The 25,008-nt window shown below is 39.8% G+C and overlaps 1 protein-coding gene across 1 annotated transcript in view; it reads right to left on the reverse strand.

Moving 5' to 3' along the window:
* The window catches only part of TRPM6 (transient receptor potential cation channel subfamily M member 6), a 166,984-nt gene extending 149,849 nt beyond the window's left edge, over positions 1 to 17,135 (reverse strand). Inside the window, exon 1 of the mRNA XM_086415540.1 lies at positions 16,997 to 17,135. Coding sequence (XP_086271666.1) covers positions 16,997 to 17,005 — 9 coding nt within the window. The 5' untranslated portion in view covers positions 17,006 to 17,135. The remainder of the gene's footprint in view (positions 1 to 16,996) is intronic.
* Positions 17,136 to 25,008: the final 7,873 nt, after the last annotated feature.

The following is a 25,008-nucleotide window of genomic DNA, read 5'->3' on the forward strand; positions in this document are numbered from 1 at the left end:
TGCAGGATCTTTTGGTGTGGTGGGTAGGCCCCAGAGCTCGTGGGCTCAGTAGTTAACAGCACATGGGCTTTGTTTCCCTGTGGCAATGGGATCTTAGTTCCACAACTAGGGATGGAACACACATCCCCTGCATTGCAAGGCAGACTTCTAACCACTGGACTACCAGGGAAGTTCCACAAATGTTCTTAATGGTATTTATGAAATAGATGGGCCTCCCAGGTGGGGCTAGTGGTAAAGAACCTGCCTGCCAATGCAAGAGACATAAGGGCTCAATTCCTGGGTCGGGAAGATCCCCTGAAGGAGGGCATGGCAACCCATCCCAGTATTCTTGCCTGGAGAATCCCATAGACAGAGAAGCCTGATGGGCTATAGTCCATAGGGTTGCAAAGAGTTGGACACGACTGAAGCAACTGAGCATGCATTAAATAGAATAGTGAATCCTTTCCAGAGGTTTTCAATTTCCTTAGCATCAGAGGAATCACTATCTATGGTAGCTATAGTCTCATGAAATATATGTCTTCAATAATGCTTGAAATTATAATGACTCCTTGATCCATAGGCTGATATATGAACTTTGCATTTGCAGGCATGAAAACAACATTAATCTTATTGTACATCTCCATCACAGCTCTTGGATGACCAGGCATATTGTCAATGGGCAGTAACACTTTGAAAATAATCTTTCTTTTCTGAGCAATAGGTTTCCACTGTGGGCTTAAAATATTCGGCTTAAAGACATCAGCTACATAAGCCCCTAATAAGAGAGTCAGCCTGTCCTTGGAAGCTTTCTGAAGCCAGGTATTGATTTCTCCTCTCTAGCTTTTGAAAGTCCTAGATGGCATCTTCTTGCAATATAAGTGCCCTTTGTTCATGCTGAAAATCTCTTTTTCACTGTAGCTGTTTTCAATAATTATCTTACCTTCTGGATAACTTGCTACAGCTTCTACATCAACACTTGCTGCTTCATCTTGCACTTACGTTATGGAAATGGCTTCTTTCTTTAATCTCATTAACCAATCTCTGCTAGCTTCAAACTTTTCTTCAGCAGCTTTCTCACTTCTCTCAGCCTTCATAGAATTAAAGAGAGTTAGGACCTTGCTATGAATTAAGGAAATTTGGGGCTCATTTTCTCTTCTATCCAGATCACTCCAAATTTACCCATATCAGCAATAAGGCTGTTTCATTTTCTTACCATTTGTGGGTTTCCTGGAGTAGCACTTTTCATTTCCTTCAAGAACATTTCCTTTGCATTCACAAGTTGGTTAACTGTTTAGTGCAGGAGACTCAGCTTTCTGCCTATATCTTTTTGACATACCTTCTTCACTAAGCTTAATCATTTCTGGCTTTTGATCTGAAGTGAACACTTAGATGTCACTGTAGGGTCATTATGGGCCTAATTTCAATATTGTTGTATCTCAGAATAGGAAGGCCCAATGAGAGGGATAGAGAAGGGGGAACAACCAATAGGTGAAACAGTCAGAACACATGCATTTTTTTAAGTTCACAGTCTTATATGGGTATGGTTCATGGTGCCTAAAACAATTATAATAGCAACATCAAAGGTCATATCATCAAAGATCACAGATCACCATAACAAATATAACAACAACAATAAAATGTGAAATGTTGCAGGAATTATCAAAATCTGACACAGAGCCACACAGTGAGCAAATGCTGTTGGAAAAATTGAGCCAAGAGACTTGCTCAATGCAGGGTAGTCACAGACCTTCAATTTGTAAAATAAAAGCATTATCTATGAAGTACAATAAAGCAAACAATAAAACAAGGTATGCTTGTACAGCAGAAGTAATGGTGTGCCACTTCGGAGATTAGGTTAAAAGTCTTCAGCTTTCATTTTTAGTTATCACTCACCAGACTGCCCTTTCTCCACACTCACTCTGAGGGAAGCCACGTTGTAAGCAGCCTGTAAGCCTCCTGTCAAGAGTCATGTATACATGACCTTCCCAAAGTCCTTAACCATTCCCTTCCCCACAGCAACCATGAGTTCATTTTCTAAGTCTGTGAGTCTCTTTCTGTTTTGTAAGTAAGTTCATGTACACATTGCTATATTTAAAATGTATAACCAACAAAACCTATTGTATAGCACATGGAACTCTGCTCAATGTTATGTGTCAGCCTGGATGGGAAAGGGGTTTGGGGGAGAATGGATACATGTATATGTACGGCTGAGTCCCTTCACTGTTCATCTGAAACTATCACAACATTGTTAGTCGGCTATACTCCAAAACAAAATGTTTTTTGTGTTAAAAAATTAAAAAAAAAAAAAAAAAAAAGAGCCGTGGGAATGTGTTTCAAAGTGGATCTTCCATGCCCAGATTCCAATAAGCATATTGCCACTGAACAGCCTGACTGCAATCTCCCTAAGGACCCTGATAAGGTTACAGTTAAGTTGATCATGAATTCCTGACTCTGTGAAACTGCAATATGATAAACTTGTCTGGCTTTAAGCAAGGCTCTGGAGGAATTTTTTTTTTTTTTTTTAAGTTAATGCTTTGGTGACTCAGACGGTAAAGAATGCACCTGCAATGCAGATGACCCAGGTTTTATCCCTGGGTCAGGTGGATCGACTGGAGAAGGAAATGGCACCCCACTCCAGTATTCTTACCTGGAGAATTCCATGGACAGATGAGCCTGGCAGGCTGTAGTCCAAGGGGTTGTAAAGATTCGGACACAACCGAGTGACTAATACACACTTTATTTTTTTTTTTTTTAATATTTATTTATTTATTTTGCTGCACTGGGTCTCAGTTGTGTCCAACTCTTTGTGACCCATGGACTGTAGCCTGCTGGGCTCCTCTGTCCATGGAATTCTCCAGGCAAGAATATTGGAGTGGGGTGCCATTTCCTCCTCCAGAGGCTCTTCCTGACCCAGAAATTGAACTCATGTCTCCTGAGACTCCTGCCTTGACAGGCAGGTTCTTTACCACAGAGCCACCCGGGAAGCCCTTAGTTGCAGCATGTGGGATCTTTTAGTTGTGACATGCAGGATCTTCATTCCCTGACCACAGATTGAACCCACATCCCCTGTCATTAGAAGTGGGATGTCTTAACCACTGGACCACAAGGGAAATCCCAGAGCAACTTTTTTTTACACAGCAGTGTAGTTTACTACACTGTAGTAAAATTAGTTTACTACATAACTAATTTACAATTCATTGCAATTCTTACTGCTACTGAAATTCAATTTATCTCATCTTTCCCAGTGGAGGCCTCTTCAAACTGTCTCCTGAGTTATTTGAGATAATCCTAGTAGTCTTTAATAGCTCTTTTGCTCTCGATAGGTTTTCAGAGTTTTCTTAAAATTGCCTGCTCTAACTTCCTGGTGGTCCAGTGGTTAAGACTCTGAGCTTCTAATTTCAGGGGGCCCAGATTCTACCCCTGGTCAGGAAACCAAGATCCCACATGTCGTGTGACACAGTAAAAAAAAAAAAAAAAGGAAAGAAAAAGAAAAGTATGGGCTAAAAAAAAATTTTTTTTTAATTAGCTATTTCTCCAAGAAGTCCTGGTTTATTTTATTCAGAATGATCTAGAGAAAGACCAGAGTCTGGGTGCCATGGGTGCTTGGTTGATCATTATTTCTAGATCTTTTCAGTAGAGAGATAAAATGTCTTATGAGTTAATACTTAAATTTCCAATCCATACACAGGATTAAAGATTTTTATTTAACTTCTTAGGATTAAAGATTTTTATTTAACTTCTTTTATATTAAATCTGATTCTTTTCAACTACACAGAGAATCCTGGTTCTCAAGGACAGAGGCAACAAAATTAAATAACCATTAAGTAGTCATTTGTTTCATTCTACGTAAACATACATACAACAGTCTCAGAAAACAATTCCAATACTATCACTAATCATTATGACTTCTGAAGGCCATTTGAACAACTTTTGCATAGGCTACCATAATTTTCTCCTTTTAAAATACTTATACCATGTCTATATTCTTTGGTCAGTCATCATTACATACACTTTTCCTTTTAAATATTCACATAATATTAGTTCCACAAGTAATCATACAGTATATTTGATGCCTACTGCCAGTACAATCGGAGAAGGCAATGGCACCCCACTCCAGTACTCTTGCCTGGACAATCCCATGGACGGAGGAGCCTGGTAGGCTGTGGTCCATGGGGTCGCAAAGAGTCGGACACGACTGAGCGACTTCACTTTCACTTTTCACTTTCATGCATTGGAGAAGGAAATGACAACCCACTCCAGTGTTCTTGCCTGGAGAATCCCAGGGATGGAGGAGTTCACAATCCCAGGGATGGAGAAGCCTGGTGGGCTGCCATCTATGGGGTCACACAGAGTCGGACATGACTGGAGCTACTTAGCAGCAGCAGCAGCCGGTACAATGATATGATAAGGTGTCTCATATTACTTTGGTTGGTAAGTTGTTCTTCAGTAGATTACTCAGGGAAAGCTCATGAAAACAATATTGTTTTCACTCCCAGCAAGTTTTCCCATTTGAGCACTTCTGAGAAGAAACCATAGAGGGTTCATTTCAAGAGATGATGGGGGTGGACTTAATAGTCCTTTATGCTTTATCACAAGGCTGCTTGCCCTCACTCACTGGTGGAGTAGGCAGAACCCCTCCCAAGGTCAGTTGATGTTCTCAAAGTGCCCACCACACTTCTTAGTGATGATCTGACTGCATCTTTGAGTTTCTCTTGTTTTCAGTTCATCTGCCACCACACTGCTTCTTTCTGCTATCTTGCACATAGATGATAATAATATCCACAATCTGGTTGTTGCTGATTTCTACCTGATTTTACTCAGGATTTCCTAGAGTTAACTTGTCACTTAGTTTGATATTTATTCTTCTTCTTTTCTATGAGCTTCTGGATCTGTGGTTTGGTACTTATTACTAATTTTGGGAAATATCTGTGCTTATCCCTTTCTTCTTCTAATACTGCCATTACACAGATGTGAGTGGGTGTGTGTACTCAGTCATACATGATTCTTTGGACCCCGTAGACTGTAGCCCACAGCCTCCTCTGTCCACAGAATTTTCCAGGCAAGAATACAGAAGTGGGTTGCCAGTTCATCCTCCAGGGTATCTTCCTCACCGAGGGATCAAACCCACATCTCCTTCACTGGCAAGTGGGGTCTTCACCACTGAGCCACCTGGGAAACATGTATGTTATGCATTTTCTAATTGTCCCGTAGGATCAAATATCTCTTTTTTATATCTTTCTTTTTCATTGCATTCCCTTTTTCTCTCTGCATTTCAGTTTTAGAAGTTTCTGTTGACATTTCTTCAAAAAAGAGTTGTTGATTTTCAGTTTGTTCAGTTTTTTTCTTGGTGTGGCATTGGAAGTGAAACTTCTCATCTCCTTACATGCCAAAGTAGAAACTGAAGTCTATTTAGTTCTGTTGCAAATTTTCTCCATGGGTTTTTTTTGTTTGTTTGTTTGTTTTGCTATACATTTTATATGTGGGGATTTGAGAGGGTCAAAAAACCACATAGCCACTGCAATCTTCTCAAACTCAGAAATAATGTTTAATAATAAAAAAAAAGTAAGAGGTATTTGGTACAAAGTAATTCAATGTTACAACTTAAGCTAATTTTCTTGGTTTAAAAATGTTTTAGTAAACATTTACTATAGTTATAAATTGGCAAGCAGGACTTCCCTGGTAGTCTAGTGCTTAAGAACCTGCCTGCCAATGCAGGGGACACAGGTTTGATCCCTGATCTGGGAAGATCACACATACTGCAAAGCAACAAATCTCATGCCCCCACAACTAGTGAGCCCACTTGCTGCAACTACTGAAGACCATGCACCTAGATCCCTGCTCCTCAACAGGAGAAGCCACCACAATAGAAGCCTGTGTACAATAATGAAGAGTAGCCCTGACTCTCTGCAACTAGAGGAAGCCCATACACAGCAATGAAGATCCAGCATAGCCAAAAATCAATTAAAAAGAAAATTTTTTTAATAATAAAAAATAAAGGATCCAAAAAGACATTTAAAAAATTAACAAGAAAAAGACAAGAATTCCCTTAATAAAAAACAGACAATATCTTGAAATCAGGCAATTTATAGAGAAAGTGAAACAAACTGAAGATATTGAAACTCATTAATAAACAATGGAACACCTATTAAAACAACAATGAGATATCAGTCTTAACTGTGTTAGTCTAGCAAAAATTAGAGAACTAGATAATAATAAGTTCTCATTTGCTGTTCAGTCGCTCAGTCATGTCCAACTCTTTGTGACCCCATGGACTGTGGCACGCCAGGCTTCCCTGCCCTTCACCATCTCCCAAAGTTTACTCAAACTCATGTCCATTGAGTCAGTGATGCCATCCAACCATCTCATCCTCTGTCCTCCCCTTCTCCTCCTGACTTTAATCTTTTCCTGCATCAGGGTCTTTTCTAAAGAATCGGCTCTTCACAACAGGTGACCAAAGTACTGGAGCTTCAGCTTCAGCTTCAGGCCTTCCAATGAATATTTAGGATTGATTTCCTTTAGGATTGACTGGTTGGATCTCTGTGCAATCCAAGAGACTCTCAAGAGTCTTGTCCAACACCACAGTTCAAATACATCAATTCTTCAGTGCTCAGCCTTCTTTATGGTCCAACTGTCACATCCATACGTGACTACTGGAAAAACCATAGCTTTGACTAGATGGACATTTGTTGGCAAAGTAAGGTCTCTGCTTTTTAATATTCTGTTTAGCTTTATCATAGCTTTTCTTCCAAGGAGTAAGCGTCTTTTAATTTCATGGCTGCAGTCACTATCTGCAGTGATTTTGGAGCCCCCCAAAATAAAGTCTGTCATTATTTGCCACGAAAGTGAAAGTGGAGAGTGAAAAAGTTGGCTTAAATTTCAACATTCAGAAAACGAAGATCATGGCATCTGGTCCCATCACTTCATGGGAAATAGATGGGGAAACAGTGGAAACAGTGTCAGACTTTATTTTTTTGGGCTCCAAAATCACTGAAGATGGTGACTGCAGCCATGAAATTAAAAGACGCTTACTCCTTGGAAGAAAAGTTATGACCAACCTAGATAGCATATTCAAAAGCAGAGACATTACTTTGCCAACAAAGGTCTATCTAGTCAAGGCTATGGTTTTTCCAGTGGTCACGTATGGATGTGAGAGTTGGACTGTGAAGAAAACTGAGCGCTGAAGAATTGATGTTTTTGAACTGTGGTGTTGGAGAAGACTCTTGAGAGTCCCTTGGACTGCAAGGAGATCCAACCAGTCCATTCTGAAGGAGATCAGCCCTGGGATTTCTTTAAGGGAATGATGCTGAAGCTGAAACTCCAGTACTTTGGCCACCTCATACAAAGAGTTGACTCATTGGAAAAGACCCTGATGCTGGGAGGGATTGGGGACAGGAGGAGAAGGGGACAACAGAGGATGAGATGGCTAGATGGCATCACTGACTCGATGGACGTGAGTCTGAGTGAACTCCGGGAGTTGGTGATGGACAGGGAGGCCTGGCATGCTGCGATTCATGGGGTCGCAAAGAGTTGGACATGACTGAGCTACTGAACTGAACTGAACTGAACTGAATGGGACCAGATGCCATGATCTTAGTTTTTTGAATGTTGAGTTTTAAGCCAGTTTTTCCACTCTCCTCTTTTACTTTTATCAAGAGGTTCTTTAGTTCCTCTTCGCTTTCTGCCCATAAGTGTGATGTCATCTGCATAATCTGAGGTTATTGATATTTCTCCTGGCAATCTGGATTCCAGCTTGTGCTTCATACAGCCCACCATTTCTCATGATGTACTCTGAATATGAGTTAAATAAGCAGGGTGACAATATACAGATTTGACGTACTCCTTTCCCAATTTGGAACCAGTCAGTTGTTCCATGTCTGGTTCTAACTGTTGCTTCTTGACCTGCATACAGATTTCTCAGGAGGCAGGTAAGGTGGTCTGGTATTCCTGTCTCTTGAAGAATTTTCCACTGATGTGGTCCACACAGTCAAAGTTTTCACATAATCAATAAAGCAGAAGTAGATGTTTTTCTGGAATTCTCTTGCTTTTTCTAGAATCCAACAGATGTTGGCAATTTGATCTCTCATCACTCTGCCTTTTCTAAATCTAGCTTGAACATCTTGAAGTTCTCAGTTCACATACTGTTGAAGTCTATCTTGGAGAATTTTGAGTATTACTTTGCTAGCGTGTAAAATGAATGCAATTATGTGGTAGTTTAAACATTCTTTCCCAGCTGGGAAAGATTGAAGGCAGGAGGAGAAGGGGATGACAGAGGATGAAATGGTTGAATGGCATCACCAACTCGATGGACATGAGCTCTGGGAGTTGGTGGTGGACAGGGAAGCATGGCGTGCTGCAGTCCATGGGGTTGCAAAGAGTTGGACACGACTGAGTTACTGAACTGAACTGAACTTGAACATTCTTTGGCATTGCCTATCTTTGGGATTGGAATGAAAACTGACCTTTTCTAGTCCTGTGGCCACTTCCAAATTTGTTGGCATATTGAGTGCAGTGCTTTAACAGCATCATCTTTGAGGATTTGTATAGTTTTTATGTATTCTTATCACCTCTTCTATCTTCTGCTTCTATTAGGTCCACACCATTTCTGTCCTTTATTGTGCCCATCTTTGCATGAAATGTTCCCTTGGTATCTTTAATTTTTGTGAAGATATCTCTAGTCTTTCCCATTCTGTTGTTTTCCTCTATTTCTTTGCATTGGTCACTTAGGAAGGCTTTCTTATCTCTCCTTACTATTCTTTGGAACTCTGCATTCAGATGGGCATATCTTTCCTTTTCTCCTTTGCCTTTACCTTCTCTTCTTTTCTCAGTTATTTTTAAGGCATCCTCAGACAACCATTTTGCCTTTTTGCATTTCTATTTCTTGGGCATGGTTTTGATCAACACCTTCTGCACAATGTTTGAACCTCTGTCCATAGTTTTTCAGGCACTCTGTCTATCAGATCTAATCCCTTGAATCTATTTGTCACTTCCACTTTATAAACATAAGGTATTTGATTTAGGTCATACCTGAATGGTCTAGTGGTTTTTCCCTATTTTCTTCAATCAAAGTCTGAATTTTGCAATAAGGAGTTCATGATCTGAGCCACAGTCAGATCCTGGTCTTGTTTTTGCTGACTGTATAGAACTTCTCCATCTTTGGCTGCAAAGAATATAATCAATCTGATTTTGGTGTTGACCATCTGGTGATGTCCATGTGTAGAGTCATCACTTGTGTTGTTGGAAGAGGGCATTCTCTTGGCAAAACTGTTATCCTTTGCCCTGCTTCATTTTGTACTCCAAGGCCAAACTTGCCTGTTACTCCAGGTAACTCTTGATTTCCTACTTTTGCTTTCCAGGCCCCTATGATGAAAAGGACATCTTTTTTTGGTGTTAGTTCTAGAAGGTCTTGTAGGTTCTCATAGAACCGTTCAACTTCAGCTTCTTTGGCATAGAAGCATGGTCGGGGCATAGACTTGGATTACTGTGATATTGAATGGTTTGCCTTGAAAACGAACAGAGATCATTCTATTGTTGCACCCAAGTACTAGTTTATAGAAACCCTGAGACAGAGTCTGGAAAGGTTCCCACTGGCAGATATCTTTTTTGTTGTTGTTGTTAAGTGAAAGAGGCTTTATTTGGGAAGGGAGGGGGCTGAGGAGAGGGACCATGTACATAAACTAATGTCACCATTCTGCAGTGAAATTTAGTACTTCATAGTCAAATTAAATAATGCAAACCCTGTGATCCAGAAATGCCATTCCTGGAGATATAACCAAAATAAACTCTCACACTAGATGTATGAAGAAACAATATGAGATTGTGATATGGTTTCTGTCACTGGAGGCATAAATAGGTAAAATGTGGTGAGTTCATAATGATGTCCCATGTAGAAACAACAGATCTATATGGTAGCAATTATGTACAGATCTTTAAAACTTTACCACTTAGTTAAAAAAGAACACAAATTGAGATCCATAAGGTATTACAGAATATATGTTTTAAACATGTACTAAAAAAACAAAAAATACACAGTTTACAAAAACTGATATAAAAAGAGAACACACATTAACTGAATTAGAATGGCTGCCATAGAGTAATGACAATAGGAATAAAGATAAAGAGGGACAGAAATAAACAGATTTTTTTTAAAGAGCATGATCTTATAGATTATGATAAAGTGCCTTAAAATGAGAAGTATATAAACTTATTTTTCCACATCTGAATTTCTACTATAATGTTTTAAAATAAATTTAAGTACTTTCCCTCAAAAACCTGTACTTTTCGAGAATACTTCAAACCACAAAGTACTATTTATTTTCCTTGTGCTATAGCATCTCCTCTAGTTATTATCCATTTTCTGACTTCCTTTTCTAGCAGCATATCTAACCTCATAACTTTTTATTCATCTGACTCATTCATTTATTTACTCAATAAGTATTTAAGTGTTCACTTAAATATCAAGTGTGCATAAAGTATTGTTGGGCACTAAGAGGACATGTGGGAAATATTTTATGACCGCTTTTTCCAGGAACCTTCATTCTCATGTTGCATGTAAAGCATTAACCCACAAAACAGCTCAAAGCATTCCTACGCAGTACTGATTTTGTGTCTGAAGATGAGAACTGGATGTTAACATGTGGTGGGATCTGGAGAAGACATATCAGTGAGGATTGAAGTAGGTGGGAAAATATGTCAAGAGTCTACCTGTGGGACTTCTCTGGCACTCCAGTGGGTAAGATTCCACACTTCCACTGCAGGAGGCATGAGTTCTGTCCCTGGTGGGAGAAATAAGATCCTGCATGCCATGTGGTGATGCCAAAAAGAAAAAAAAAAAAAAAAGAAGAAGAGTCTAGGTACATTTTACATCTTATATAATGAGTAGGAGAGAGAGAGAAAGAAAAGGGATCCCATGTGGGGACATGTCTTTTTACAAGGCACAAAGTCAAGACTGAATAAAGCATAATCAGAAAGCATAAAACTAGATGGTGGGAACTGAGGTAAGGAATTAAGGGCAATACGGTTAAACCATGGGCTTCCCTGGCACCTCAGCTGGTAAATAATCCGCCTACAATGCAGGAGACCCCAGTTCAACTCCTGGGCCGAGAAGATCTGCTTGAGAAGGGATAGGCCACCACTCCAGTATTTTTGGGTTTCTCTGGTGACTCAGCTGGTAAAGAACCCACCTGCAATGCGGGAGACATGGGTTTGATACTGGGTTAGGAAGATCCCCTGGAGAAGGGAACGGGGCAACCCAGTCCGGTATTCTGGCCTGGAGAATTCCATGGACTGTATAATCCATGGAGTCGCAAAGAGTCAGACATGACTGAGTGAATTTGACTTTCACTTTCACTATTAAAACAACAGAGAACAAACTGTAGATGACTTCAAGGTCTCACCAAGTAATCTTGATTTTATCCTGTAGGCAGCAGGAAGCTTCTGTAGGGTTCTGATTTGGGAACTGAATAGATTTTTCTGAGTTACATTATCACATCAAATCTTTCACCAAATGCTGCTCAGGATCATAGTTCTCCTTCTGTCCAGTCCCACAGTGATAGACCTCGTCCAAAACGGGTTCAGTGAACTTTTACTATAACCCCTCCCTCCTCCCTGCTCCTTTCCCTCCCCAACTTGCAGCCTTTTATCCTTTCACTTCTTCCACCTCTTCAGCTTCATAACTTGACCTCATTCTATCAGAGTTTGGGTTATCTATGTTTCTCTGGCATCCTATGTTTACCTCTACCACATTAATCGATCATTACTTTAATCATCAAAAGTTTAGTGATCCCTCTACTGTCTACTAGGCTGAGACCATGATGATGAGTAAAAACAGAAGCAAAACCTGCCCTCATGTAGCCTAGAAGCAGAGAGAAAATCTGTCTTATTTTAGAATCCTATTTTTCACTGTAGAATTTATTGCACTGCATTTCAACTGAGCTGAGAGTGTCAGGCACCTTGTAGATGCTCAGTAAATGTTAACTGAATGAATGAATGAACAGAGGTTTGGAGAATCCTACTTATATGGCCATAAGCATTATCATCAGTCCTGGACTTATAATGGCAATTTCATCCATTCTCAGAACTGCTTCTCACTTGAAAACATAAGCTCTAGGTCAAACTCTAGGTCAAACTTTTTCTGTAAAGTGCTGGCTAGACTTTATAAGCCATATGGTATCTGTCACAACTACTCAGGTCTGCCATGGTAGTACAAAAGCAGCCATAGATAATACGAAAACAAATGTGGCCGTGTTCCAAGAAAATATTATTTATAAAAACAGGTGGTGGACTGGACTTGGCACAAAGGTCCTTGCTTCCCAACCTGTGCTGTAGATGAGGCCCCTTCTGCCAATTTTTCAGTACTGCCTTCATGCCTGGTCCATACTCTATTCTTTAGTCAGGTAAATTTACTTGCTACACCCAACAGCTGAGTTCCCCTTTAAACTCATGCCTGACATCTGCAACTTGTCACAGATTGTGGTATTGTGAAAGAGTATATAATCTGGAGCCCCGAAGACCTGTTTTACTAATTGGTTGACCTTTTGCCAAGTTACTTTGCATTACTGAACCTTTATTTCCTCACTGTAAATGGAGTTTTGCTTTTTTTAATTTTGACTAAGAAGATCAAGTAAGGAATGTATACTGAGAACTGAACGTGACGCAGACACACAGGAAACAGTTACAAATATCCCCCGGTCATGTTCTTTTCCTATTTTAAATCATTATCAGGTATTTATGGAGGATCTATTATATCCAAGGTACAGTTTCAGGTACCTTTAAAACTATCCTAAATCTTCCATGATATCTCCCTTGACCACTGGGTCTCCAACTTGCATATAACACGATACACCTAAGAGCCTAAAAGTTCTGATGCTTGAGTCCCAGCACTAGATATTCTGATATGTTTTATAAGGAATGGCCTGAGCATCAGAACTACCCCCAAATAATTTCAATATAGAGCAAATTTCAGGGTCACTGCTCTAGATGGGACTCTGGGTTCAAACAACTCAGAAGCCCTCTTCTTCTGTCTTTCCAGCTGCTTTCTCTTTAATAGTTAATGCACGTCCTTGTAGAGTTAAGAGTTGATTGAGTTCTCCCAGCAATTATTTACTCATTTTTGGATACGTTTATGTTAAGGACAATGGAAAAAAAGAGAATGAAGTAATCCTCTTACCTTGCATTTTACATTTGTTGTGTAATTATCAAGTGTCTATTCCCCTTTCTTGTGGCAACAATCTGGATTTTCACTTGGGGATTCTCCTTTCCCCATCTTCAGTTCAGTTGTCCTGCTTGAGGCTTTTCCCCTGGACCCTAGAAGCTCATGAAACCAGTACAGTAACCCTCCTGGCTACCATCACTCTTGGTCTACTCTGAGGAACTTTCATGTTTTCCAGGATTGCTGAAAGACACTTACTTTTTTCCCATTGATTGGAATCTGAGACAAAATGGCTCTTGGAGAGTCTGGCAGCTATTCTATAACCTCAAAGAGAAAGCCCATCTAAGAACAAAATAAGAGAAAGAGATAAGACAGACAGAGAGATCACTTTGTGCCTTAGTATCTAGCTGTTTCTCAAATCAGGTGCATCATTAAACTGCTATATGAACCAATAAACTCCCTTTTGCTTCTGCTTCTGCCAACTTTAGTCAGGTATTCTGTCACTGACAACCAGAAGAATCCCAAACTGATACAGCCTTCACTCATCTCCCTCAGAACCCAATTTATCACCCATATTCACAGAAACTACATGCCAGAGCCAATCACCAATCATTCGTTCAACAAATGTATTAAGTGTCTATGGAATACAATGTTCAGCCTAGGAGGAGGGAGGAGGGATGATAGCAGTATGCCATGATTAAGAACTGCAGGAGAACAAGGTGATGGAGGAGTAGGTGGACTTGGAGTACATCTCTCTCCATGGATACATCAGGAATACACCTTCAGCCATAGAAGTGCACGCAGAACACCAGCTGAGAGCAAACAGAAGTACCTGACCAGAGGAAAAGAATATATAGACCCATGCAAAACTTGGTAAGATGAAGGAACTAGGGGGAAAAACAGGAGTGTTCATAGGACTGGACCTGCCCTCGGCTGGTGGGAGAACTGAAGCAGGGGTCCAATCCCCACATCAGGGCAATTGTCTGAGTCAGAGGAGAAACATTTAAGGCTGAAAGTGAAACAACTGATCTGTGGCAGCCTAAATGGAATGAGAATCAGACAGTCCTTGCCACAGCCATACATACCCTGGACATGAAGGTTGGCCCCCTGGAGGGCACAGTGGCTAGGAGCTGGAGTTTAGGGATTGTGGAGAAGTCCCAGGGCAAGAGCTTCTGTTGACTGAAGAGAGACAGGTTGAGGGGATTTGAGGGAGGAGATCGTGGTAGAAAACGCAAGTGAAGGCAAGCCAGGCAGCCATGGAAGCAAGGTGATACTGCTGAGTCATGTGTAGGGGATGGAGCCATCACCATAGGCTCTCTCTCCCCATATGCCAGCATCAGTCAGCTGAACAATAGAGAGGCTGACCCATCAAATGCCTGACGCACTGAACTACAGAGTAGGACCCCCACCCAAGGTGCCCCTTTAGGTGCCTGATGCACTGATCTATAGAATAGGATGCCAGCCGGGGGAGGGGGGGCCCTTCTATGTGCCTGACATGCCGAACAACAGTGAAGGACCCCAGGCAAGGAAACTCTCTAAGTGCCTGAATGGGCAGAGCTACAGAGAAAGGCCAAAGAGGCCTTCTGATCCCCAACTGCAAGAGGCTTGAAAAAAAGACTCTGATAGGGCCATAACTCCTGCAGCGGAAGCAGTTCATGTCCTTGCACACTTGGCGCCTCCAGAGTCCCCACAAGCCAAGCAATTGTACCACCTTCATGCTCAACTCTTACTGTGGCAGAGCTGCCACAGGCAAAAAAAGTCTTGAGTCTATGCACCCAGGGTTGCTTCCATTGTGTCCGACTCTGCAACCCTGTAGACTGTGCCCTGCCAGGCTTCTGTCATGGAGTGGGATTCTCCAGGCAAGAATACTGGAGCACATTGGCCAATACTGGTTGCCATACCCTCCTAGAACACTATATTTCCTGCTTCCCTAGCCACCAACTCCCCTGAGTACCTGGTGCTGCCAGAACCCCTGTGAGCCAAGCAGTTGCACCACCTTGAACATGACCCTCACAGGAGCAAACCCAAGTCCTCCAGGGCAGCCTCGGGAGTAAACCCCACTGGATGACCCACATGTAGAGGTGGAAATAAAACCACAATTGAAACCCAGGGGCAGAGTGGGAAGACCCAAAACCTTCCCACCAGCTGTACAAGCTGCAGATTAAGTCCACATGATTAACTAGGCAGACTGTTTGTCTATGGAATATATAAAAGGCCATTGAGAGCTCCCACAAAAGAAAATGCACTAGTTGTGATACCTGTGGACATTGGAGGCAAGAACACACAGGAGTAGGACCAGATTAGAATCCGAGCTGCCCCCACAGCAGGTCCAGAGATCAGCACAGTGTTGGAGGACAACCTAAGGAGGTGAGGTGGACTGTGACTCCTAGCGAGGGAAAGACTCTGACAGCAGTGACTCAAGAAAAACATGTATTATTCTTACTTTTTGACTTGTTCTGTAGATTCTTTTGGATTTTTTTTTTCCTTTTCCTTTCTTCCCCCACCCTCCACCATTGTAGTTGTCAATTTTATTGGCACTAAGAAATCCAATTAAGCTTTTGAGCTTTTTTTTCTCAGTCACATTTTTTTTACTGTTGTTATAAACCTTTGCCTCTACGTTGGGCTTTTGCAGCTCTGTGGATTTTTCCTTTTTTTTTTTTTTTCCTTCTCTCTTTTTCTAATTTTAATTTTTAATTTTTTAAACCTTATATAGTCAAGAAATACAAGAGAAGAAAAAAGATCTACAAAATCAACCACAAACAAGAACTGCATAAAATTTGTGGAAAGAATACTCAGTAACAGTGCCATCCTACTGTGTGTGAAGCCCTGTGCTAGATATTGAGGACAGAAAGGATCATAAGACAAGAATGATGCAATGTTGCTGTAAAAAATAGGTGGCATTTTCCATAATTTTTCCAACACTCAGAAAAGTATTAAAGTTCTCCAAAATGGAAAGGTTTGGTTTATAGTGGGAAAGAGGCAAATTAAATTCCTTTCAGATAAAGACCCTTTTCTACTTCCTTCTAAATTCATCATTGACTTATTGAGTACTGAATAAAGTTTTATACAAGTGGTGAGAAGATATATTCTGATATCCATTAATGTAAGTGCAGACTTAAAACTAGACAAATAATCAATAGCTAATCCCACAAAGTCTTCTATGTGCCCAGGACTGTTCTGGGCCTCAAAAGAGAAATTCTGGATTTTTTTTTTTTTAATTAAAGGTCAAAATTGAAATCTGCAAGAAAAGTCAGTATTCTAATGAAAGTACTTCTATTATACCCAAATATCATTCTTTATTTTTCCAGAAAAACAATAATTGAAATATCTGTTTAGGTTTCATTTATAAAACTGTTATGACTAACTTCAAATTGATTTCAAGCAACAAGAAAATAAAATCGTCTTGCTAAATAAAAACACACAGCCATAAAATAAGTTTCCGCTAGAGTATCTGACATTTAAAGTCTCCCCCGGGATGTTCCATTCAGGTCCTTCTCTGGCTAGTTCCAATAATCAAAATTATTTATCTTTTTGATCACTTAAAACTGTCTCCAGTCTACTTACTAAACAGTTCAACATTCCATCAATGTAGAAAGACATATTAATTACAGTTCAATTAACCAAATAAACTGCATAGTTAATAGAAATAATTTTTTTTAGGAGGAAAATGAAACAATTTTGTTTGGCATGCATGCCTAATTGTGTGTTTTAAATTCTTGGTTTTGGCTTGTGATCACTTAAAAACAACCACCAAACACATCTAAATGGTTGATTATAAATGCAAGATTATGCCTTCTGCATTTTATAGTATATAAAATCTAGCATACGAAAAAATAAACTCAAGAGCAACAAAGAGGTCCAGTCACTTACCCTCTTCATAACCACGGCCAGGGTAAATTTCACTCAACCTTCAGCCATTGAATTTTATCCTGAGGTTTCCATCTACCACACAATCAGATAAACCCCGATTTGTGGGAGCAAGTAATGGAAACTGTGATGTAAAAAGAATTGCCAAACAAATTTCCATGTGCTTAACCTGAAAGGGAGAAATTCCAATGTGAACTGAGGAAAAAGTTTTCAGCTGCTTTTAAACCCAAGGGGCTGATTTCACTTTTAGCAGGAACTTGTGACTAAGATTGCCTTGTCGGGAAAATGATTAACACTCTTGTTGTCGTCATCTGCTTGAGCTCTCCAGCTGTAGGAAATTGGCCGAGGGAACCTTATCAATCCTAGACATGTGTGCTGTGAATACACTGTCCTCCTGAGCCAGCATTTAGTTACTTATTTAAATAAAGATGTATTTAGAACCTCTACCAACATTGTTAGTGGTTATTTTATTAAAACTATGATTAGCAAACACCCTCTTCCAACAACACAAAAGAAGACTCTACACGTGGACATCATCAGATGGTCAACAGTGAAATCAGATTGATTATATTCTTTGCAGCCAAAGATGGAGAAGCTCTATACAGTCAGCAAAAACAAGACCGGGAGCTCACTGTGGCTCAGATCATGAATTCCTTATTGCCAAATTCAGACTTAAATTGAAGAAAGTAGGGAAAACCACTAGACCATTCAGGTATGGCCTTAATCATATCTCTTATGATTATACAGTGGAAGTGGGAAATAGATTTAAAGGACTAGACCTGATAGGTAGAGTACCTGATGAACTATGGACAGAGGTTCAAGACCTTGTACAGGAGGCAGGGATCAAGACCATCCCCATGGAAAAGAAATGCAAAAAAGCAAAATGGCTGTTTTAGGAGGCCTTACAAATAGCTGTGAAAAGAAGAGAAGCGAAAAGCACAGGAGAAAAGGAAAGATATAAGCATCTGAATGCAGAATTCCAAAGAAAAGCAGAAAGAGATAAGAAAGCCTTCCTCAGCAATCAATGCAAAGAAATAGAGGAAAACAACAGAATGGGAAAGACTAGAGATCTCTTCAAGGAAATTAGAGATACCAAGGGAACATTTCATACAAAGATGGGCTCGATAAAGGACAGAAATGGTATGGACCTAACAGAAGCAGAAGACATTAAGAAGAGATGGCAAGAATACACAGAAGAACTGTACAAGAAAAATCTTCATGACCCAGATAATCACAATGGTGTGATCACTCACCTAGAGCCAGACATCCTGGAATGGGAAGTCAAGTGGGCCTTAGAAAGCATCACTACGAATGAAGCTAGTGGAGGTGATGGAATTCCAGTTGAGCTATTTCAAATCCTGAAAGATGATGCTGTGAAAGTGCTACACTCAATTTGCCAGCACATATGGAAAACTCAGCAGTGGCCACAGGACTGGAAAAGGTCAGTTTTCATTCCAATCCCAAAGAAAGGCAATGCCAAAGAATGCTCAAACTACCACACAAGTGCACTCATCTCACACGCTAGTAAAGTAATGCTCAAAATTCTCCAAGCCAGGCTTCAGCAACACATGAACTGTGAACTTCCAGATGTTCAAGCTGGTTTTAGAAAAGGCAGAGGAACCAGAGATCAAATTGCCAACATCCACTGGATCATCGAAAAAGGAAGAGAGTTCCAGAAAAAACATCTATTTTTGCTTTATTGACTATGCCAAAGCCTTTGACTGTGTGGATCACAATAGTGGAAAATTCTGAAAGAGATGGGAATACCAGACCACCTGACATGCCTCTTGAGAAACCTGTATGCAGGTCAGGAAGCAACAGTGAGAACTGGATGTGGAATAACAGACTGGTTCCAAATAGGAAAAGGAGTTCGTCAAAGCTGTATATTGTCACCCTGCTTATTTAACTTATATGCAGAGCACATCATGAGAAACTCTGGGTTGGAAGAAGCACAAGCTGGAATCAAAATTACTGGGAGAACTATTAATAACCTCAGATATGCAGATGACAACACCCTTATGGCAGAAAGTGAAGAAGAACTAAAAAGCCTCTTGATGAAAGTGAAAGAGGAGAGTGAAAAAGTTGGCTTAAAGCTCAACATTCAGAAAACTAAGATCATGCCTCTGGTCCCACCACATCATGGGAAATAAATAGGGAAAGAGTGCAAACAGTAGCTGACTTTATTTTTGGGGGCTCCAAAATCACTGCAGATGGTGATTGCAGCCATGAAATTAAAAGACGCTTACTCCTTGGAAGGAAAGTTATGACCAACCTAGACAGCATATTGAAAAGCAGAGACATTACTTTGCCAACAAAGGTCCGTCTGGTCAAGGCTATGGTTTTTCCAGTAGTCATGTATGGATGTGAGAGTTGGACTGTGAAGAAAGCTGAGCACTGAGGAATTGATGCTTTTGAACTGTGGTGTTGGAGAAGACTCTTGAAAGTCCCTTGGACTGCAAGGAGATCCAACCAGTCCATTCTGAAGGAGATCAGTCCTGGGTGTTCATTGGAAGGACTGATGCTGAGGCTGAAACTCCAATGTTTTGGTCACCTCATGCGAAGAGTTGACTCACTGGAAAAAACCCTGATGCTGGGAGGAATTGGGGGCAGGAGGAGAAGGGGATGACAGAGGATGAGATGGTTGGATGGCATCACCGACTCGATGCACATGAGTTTGAGTGAACTCCGGGAGCTGGTGACGGACAGGAAGGCCTGGCGTGCTGAGATTCATGGGGTCGCAAAGAGTCAGACATGACTCAGCAACTGAACTGTACTGAACTAAATGATTATAAAAGGCTTTTTCTTACTTTTAATTTATCACCCTCTTAAAAAAAAGATCCTTTTTCTTCAAATTCCAAAGCTTTGGGACTTTCCTGATGATCCAGTGGTTAAGACATTGCACTTCTACTGCAGTGGGCACAGGTTTGAGCCCCGGTCAGATAAGTAATATCCCATATGGCACATGATATGGCAAAAAAAAAAAAAAAGTAGAAAAAAAATCCAAAGTTTTATAAGTAATATTAGCAATACCTTTGTGTTCTCTCAACCTTGTTTCTCTTCCAAGCCATGCTTGTGTCTAAAGCGTCCATGTCCTTTTGAACCACCAGTTCTCAGCTCTTTTGGAAACCAGGGACATGGAAAAATGGGGAAGAACTAATCAATAGGTAGGTGTACATAATTTGGAGGCATTAGATAGTCATCAAAGGACTTTTTTTCTTTAAAATGATTGTCATAAATAGCATTACTACCTAATCTGTCCTTCAAAAATACTTTTAAAAGAAAAAAGGAAACTCACCCATATATGAGGAAGAAACACAGAGATTTATTTAGACAAGCTTCTGTGCAGTATTTGTGAATAGAAGCCTAAGATGATAACACAGATGCACGGTTTCCCTTAGCAGGGCTTTCACTCCACCAACAGGGTGAAGTAGATGGTGCACTGCACTTCCTGTCAACTGGCCTACAAAAGTTGAAACTGGGTCTCAAATATAGTGCTGAGTAAAGAGTGTAAGAGCTCATTGTCAGTTGTGTTTATTACATTATAAACCTCATTTTCCTCATAGCCTTAGACTGCTGATTTAGAAGTAGATTGATGACGACTTAGAGTTCATATCACCCTTCCTGAGGTATTTTCCACGAATTGTTAAGTTTCTTCTAGGAATTCAATTGCATCACCACCAAAGAAAGCAAGTTTCAACAGTTTCAATGCTGTAAAACAATTCCAAATAAATTCAACTAGTTTTTGCCTCTGCAACTTTCTATTGCTTTTCTCTGAAATTTAACAGGCACTTTGAGTTAGTTTGCAATATTCACTGCATGCTTAAATGCTGAGCACTTTACAGTTCTAACTACCACACCTTCACTTCATTTTGTTAGACTGTAACAAACAGCTAGAAAGTTGAAGGAAAATTCCCTCTCCCCCCACTCTCAAAACAAAAGCTCTAAGTCATCTTCATTGCTTATCTTTATAACAGTGCCTTGATCATAAGCACTGAAATTCATTATTGTTCAGTTGTACAAAAGAACAGTGACAAAAAGCACATGAAAAAAGCCAAAGCAAAACAAACAAATCTTTCAGAACTGAAGTTCTTAGCCTACAATTTAACAGATTCTGGGAACACACTGAATTATATGTAAATTTTAGAGTTGTGTGTATTTTTCTGGGGAAAACATGCTTAGGGTTCATCAGATCCTTAACTGAATTGGACAATAACACACAAAGGAAAGGGCAAGAACCACTACCTCAGAGAAGTATTAAAAATATGTAGTCTCAAAAGAGGACCAAAATAAACAAAATAAGAAAGAGGAGAAGTTATAATTAACACCACAGAGATTTAAAAAATCATAAGAGAATACTACCACCAGCTATATGCCAACAGACTAGACAACCTAGAAGAAACAGATAAATTTTTAGAAACATAAAATCTGTCAAGATTGAATCAGGAAGAAATAGACAATCACTAGTGTGAAATTGAACTAGTAATCAAAAAACTCCCAGTAAACAAAAAGTCCAGGACCAGACGGTTTCACAGAGAAATTCTACCAAACACATAAATACAAGCTAATAGCTATCTTTCTCAAACTATACAAAAAAATTAAAGAGGATACAACATGCTCAGATTCATTCTATGATGTTACCACCACCCTGATATCAAAACCAAAGAGACTACAAAAAAAGAATATTACAGGCCAGTATCTCTGGTAAACATAGATGCAAAAGTACTCAGCTAAATATTAGAAAACCAAATCCAACAATATATTAAAAAGATTATACAGCATGATCAAATGGGACTTATTCCAGGGATGCAAGGAGAGTTTAATATCCACAAGTCAATCAGTGTGATACACCACATTAACAAAAGGAAGAATAAAAATCATATGATCATCTCAAGAGACATTAAAGAAAGCATTTAACAAAATTCAACATCCGTTAACAATAAAAAATTCTCATCAAAGTGGATATAAAGGGAACATATCTCAACATCAGTTCAGTTCAGTTCAGTCACTCAGTCGTATCCGACTCTTTGCGACCACATGAACCGCAGCACGCCAGGCCTCCCTGTCCATCACCAACTCCTGGAGTCCACCCAAACCCATGTCCATTGAGTCAGTGATGCCATCCAACCATCTCATCCTCTGTCATCCCCTTCTCCTTCTGCCCTCAATCTTTCCCAGCATCAGGGTCTTTTCCAATGAGTCAGATCTTCACATCAGGTGGCCAAAGTATTGAAGTTTCAGCTTCAACATCGGTCTTTCCAATGAACACCCAGGACTGATCTCCTTTAGGATGGACTGGTTGGATCTCCTTGCAGTCCAAGGGACTCTCAAGAGTCTTCTCCAATACCACAGTTCAAAAGCATCAATTCTTCGGCACTCAGCTTTCTTTATAGTCCAACTCTCACATCCACACATGACTACTGGAAAAACCATAGCCTTGACTAGACAGACCTTTGTTGACAAAGTAATGTTTCTGCTTTTTAATATGCTGTCTAGGTTGGTCATAACTTTCCTTCCAAGGAGTAAGTGTCTTTTAATTTCATGGCTGCAATCACCATCTGAAGTGATTTTAGAGCCCCCCAAAATAAAGTCTGACACTGTTTCTACTGTTTCCCCATCTATTTCCCATGATGTGATGGGACCAGATGCCATGATCTTCATTTTCTGAATGTTGAGCCCTAAGCCAACTTTTTCAGTCTCCTCTTTCACTTTCATCAAGAGGCTTTTTAGTTCTTCTTCACTTTCTGCCATAAGGGTGGTGTCATCTGCATATCTGAGGTTATTGATATTTCTCCCGGCAATCTTGATTCCAGCTTGTGCTTCTTCTAGCCCAGCGTTTCTCATGATATACTCTGCATATAAGTTAAATAAGCAGGGTAACAGTATACAACCTTGACATACTCCTTTTCCTATTTGGAACCAGTCTGTTGTTCCACGTCCACTTCTCACTGTTGCCTTCTGACCTGCATACAGGTTTCTCAAGAGGCAGGTCAGGTGGTCTGGTATTCCCATCTCTTTCAGAATTTTCCAGTTTATTGTGATCCACACAGTCTTTGGCATAGTCAATAAAGCAGAAATAGATGTTTTTCTGGAACTCTCTTGCTTTTTCAATGATCCAGAGGATGTTGGCAATTGGTCTCAACATAGTAAAGACCATTTATGACCATTAGCTAACATCATAGTCAATGGTGAACAGCTGAAAGCTTTTCCTATAAAATCAGGAATAAGATGACACCCATTCTTGCCACTTCTATTTAACATAGTATTGGAAGTTCTAATCACAACAGTCAAACAAGAAAAATAAATAAAAGGAACCCAAATTGGAAAGAAGTAAAACTGTCACTATTTGCAGATGACATATACTTTACATTGAAAACCTTAAAGTGTATGTCAAAAAGCTATTAGAGCTAATAAATAAATTCAGCAAAACTTCAGGATACAAGACTAATATACAGAAATATGTTCCTTTTCTATACACCAGAAATGAACTATTAGAAAGAGAAATCAAAGGAACAATCTTGTTTAAAATCACATCAAACAGAATAAAATAACTGGGGATAAACTTAACCAAGGAAGTGAAAGACGTATACTCTAAAAACTATAAGATATTGATGAAGGAAATTGAAAAATGATACAAGGAAATGGAAAGATACGCTGTGTTCATGAATTAAAGATTTAATATTGTTAAAATGTTCATACAGACCAAAGCTAGCTACAGATTTAATGTAATCGCTATCAAAATACTCATGACACTTTTTAACAGAACTAGAAAAAATAATTCTAAAATTTATATGGAACCACAAGAGACTCCAAAAAGCCAAAGCAATCTTGAGGAAAGAACAAAGCTAGAAGTATCATGCTCTCAGACTTCAAACTATACTGCAAGCTATAGTAAACAAAGTAGTATGTTACTGGCACAGAAACAGCCACAAGATCAATGGAACAGAATAGAGATCCCAGAAATAAACCCACACATTTATGGTCAATTAATCTACCAGAAGAGGGGCAGGAATATACAATGGCAAAGAAAGTCTCTTTAATAAGTAGTTCTGGGAAAACTGAGGAGCTACATGTAAAAGAATGAGATTACAGCACTTCTTACACCATATACAAAATACAAATATACACCATATACAAAAATAAACTCAAAATGCACTAAACACAAAAAGGTAAGACCAGAAACCATAAAACCCCAAGAAAAAAATATAAGCAGACCACTCTTTGACATGAATTGTAGGAATATTTTTTAGATCTGTCTCCTAAAGGCAACAGAAACAAAGGCAAATATGAACAAATGATACTTAAAAACTTAGCTTTTGTACAGCAAAGGAAACCATCAACAAAATGAAAAGACTACTGAATGAGAGAAAATATTTGCATATGATACCACTGATAAGGGGTTAACATCCAAAATATATAAACAGCTCATACAATTCACACAGCCAGTCCCTCCCATCAGGAAGCTTCCACAAGCCTCTTATCCTCATCCATCAGAGGGCAGACAGAATGAAAACCACAGTCACAGAAAGCTAACCAAACTGATCACATGGCTCACAGCCTTGTCTGACTCAATGAAACTATGAGCCATGCCGTGTAGGGCCACCTGAGATGGACAGATCATGGTGGAAAGTTCTGACAAAACGTAGTCCACTAGAGAAGGGAATGTCAAACCACTTCAGCATTCTTGCCTTGAGAACCCCATGAACAGTATGAAAAGGCAAAAAGATATGACACTGAAAGATGAACTCACAGGTCAGTAGGTGCCCAATATGATACTGGAGAGGAGTGGAGAAATAGCTCCAGAAGGAATGAAGAGGCTGAGCCAAAGAGGGAACAAGGCACAGTTGTGGATGGGTCTGGTGGTGAAAGTGAGGTCCAATGTTGTAAAGAACAATATTGCATAGGCACCTGAAATGTTAGGTCCATGAATCAAGATAAATTGGAAGTGGTCAAACAGGAGATGGCAAGAGTGAACATCAATATTTTAGGAATCAGTGAACTAAAATGGATGGGAATGG

This window comes from Bos grunniens, chromosome 8 (genome assembly GCF_055505025.1).
Source record: "Bos grunniens cultivar Pamir isolate PY7600 chromosome 8, Bosgru_T2T1.0, whole genome shotgun sequence".
In the NCBI taxonomy this organism is placed as follows: domain Eukaryota; kingdom Metazoa; phylum Chordata; class Mammalia; order Artiodactyla; family Bovidae; genus Bos; species Bos grunniens.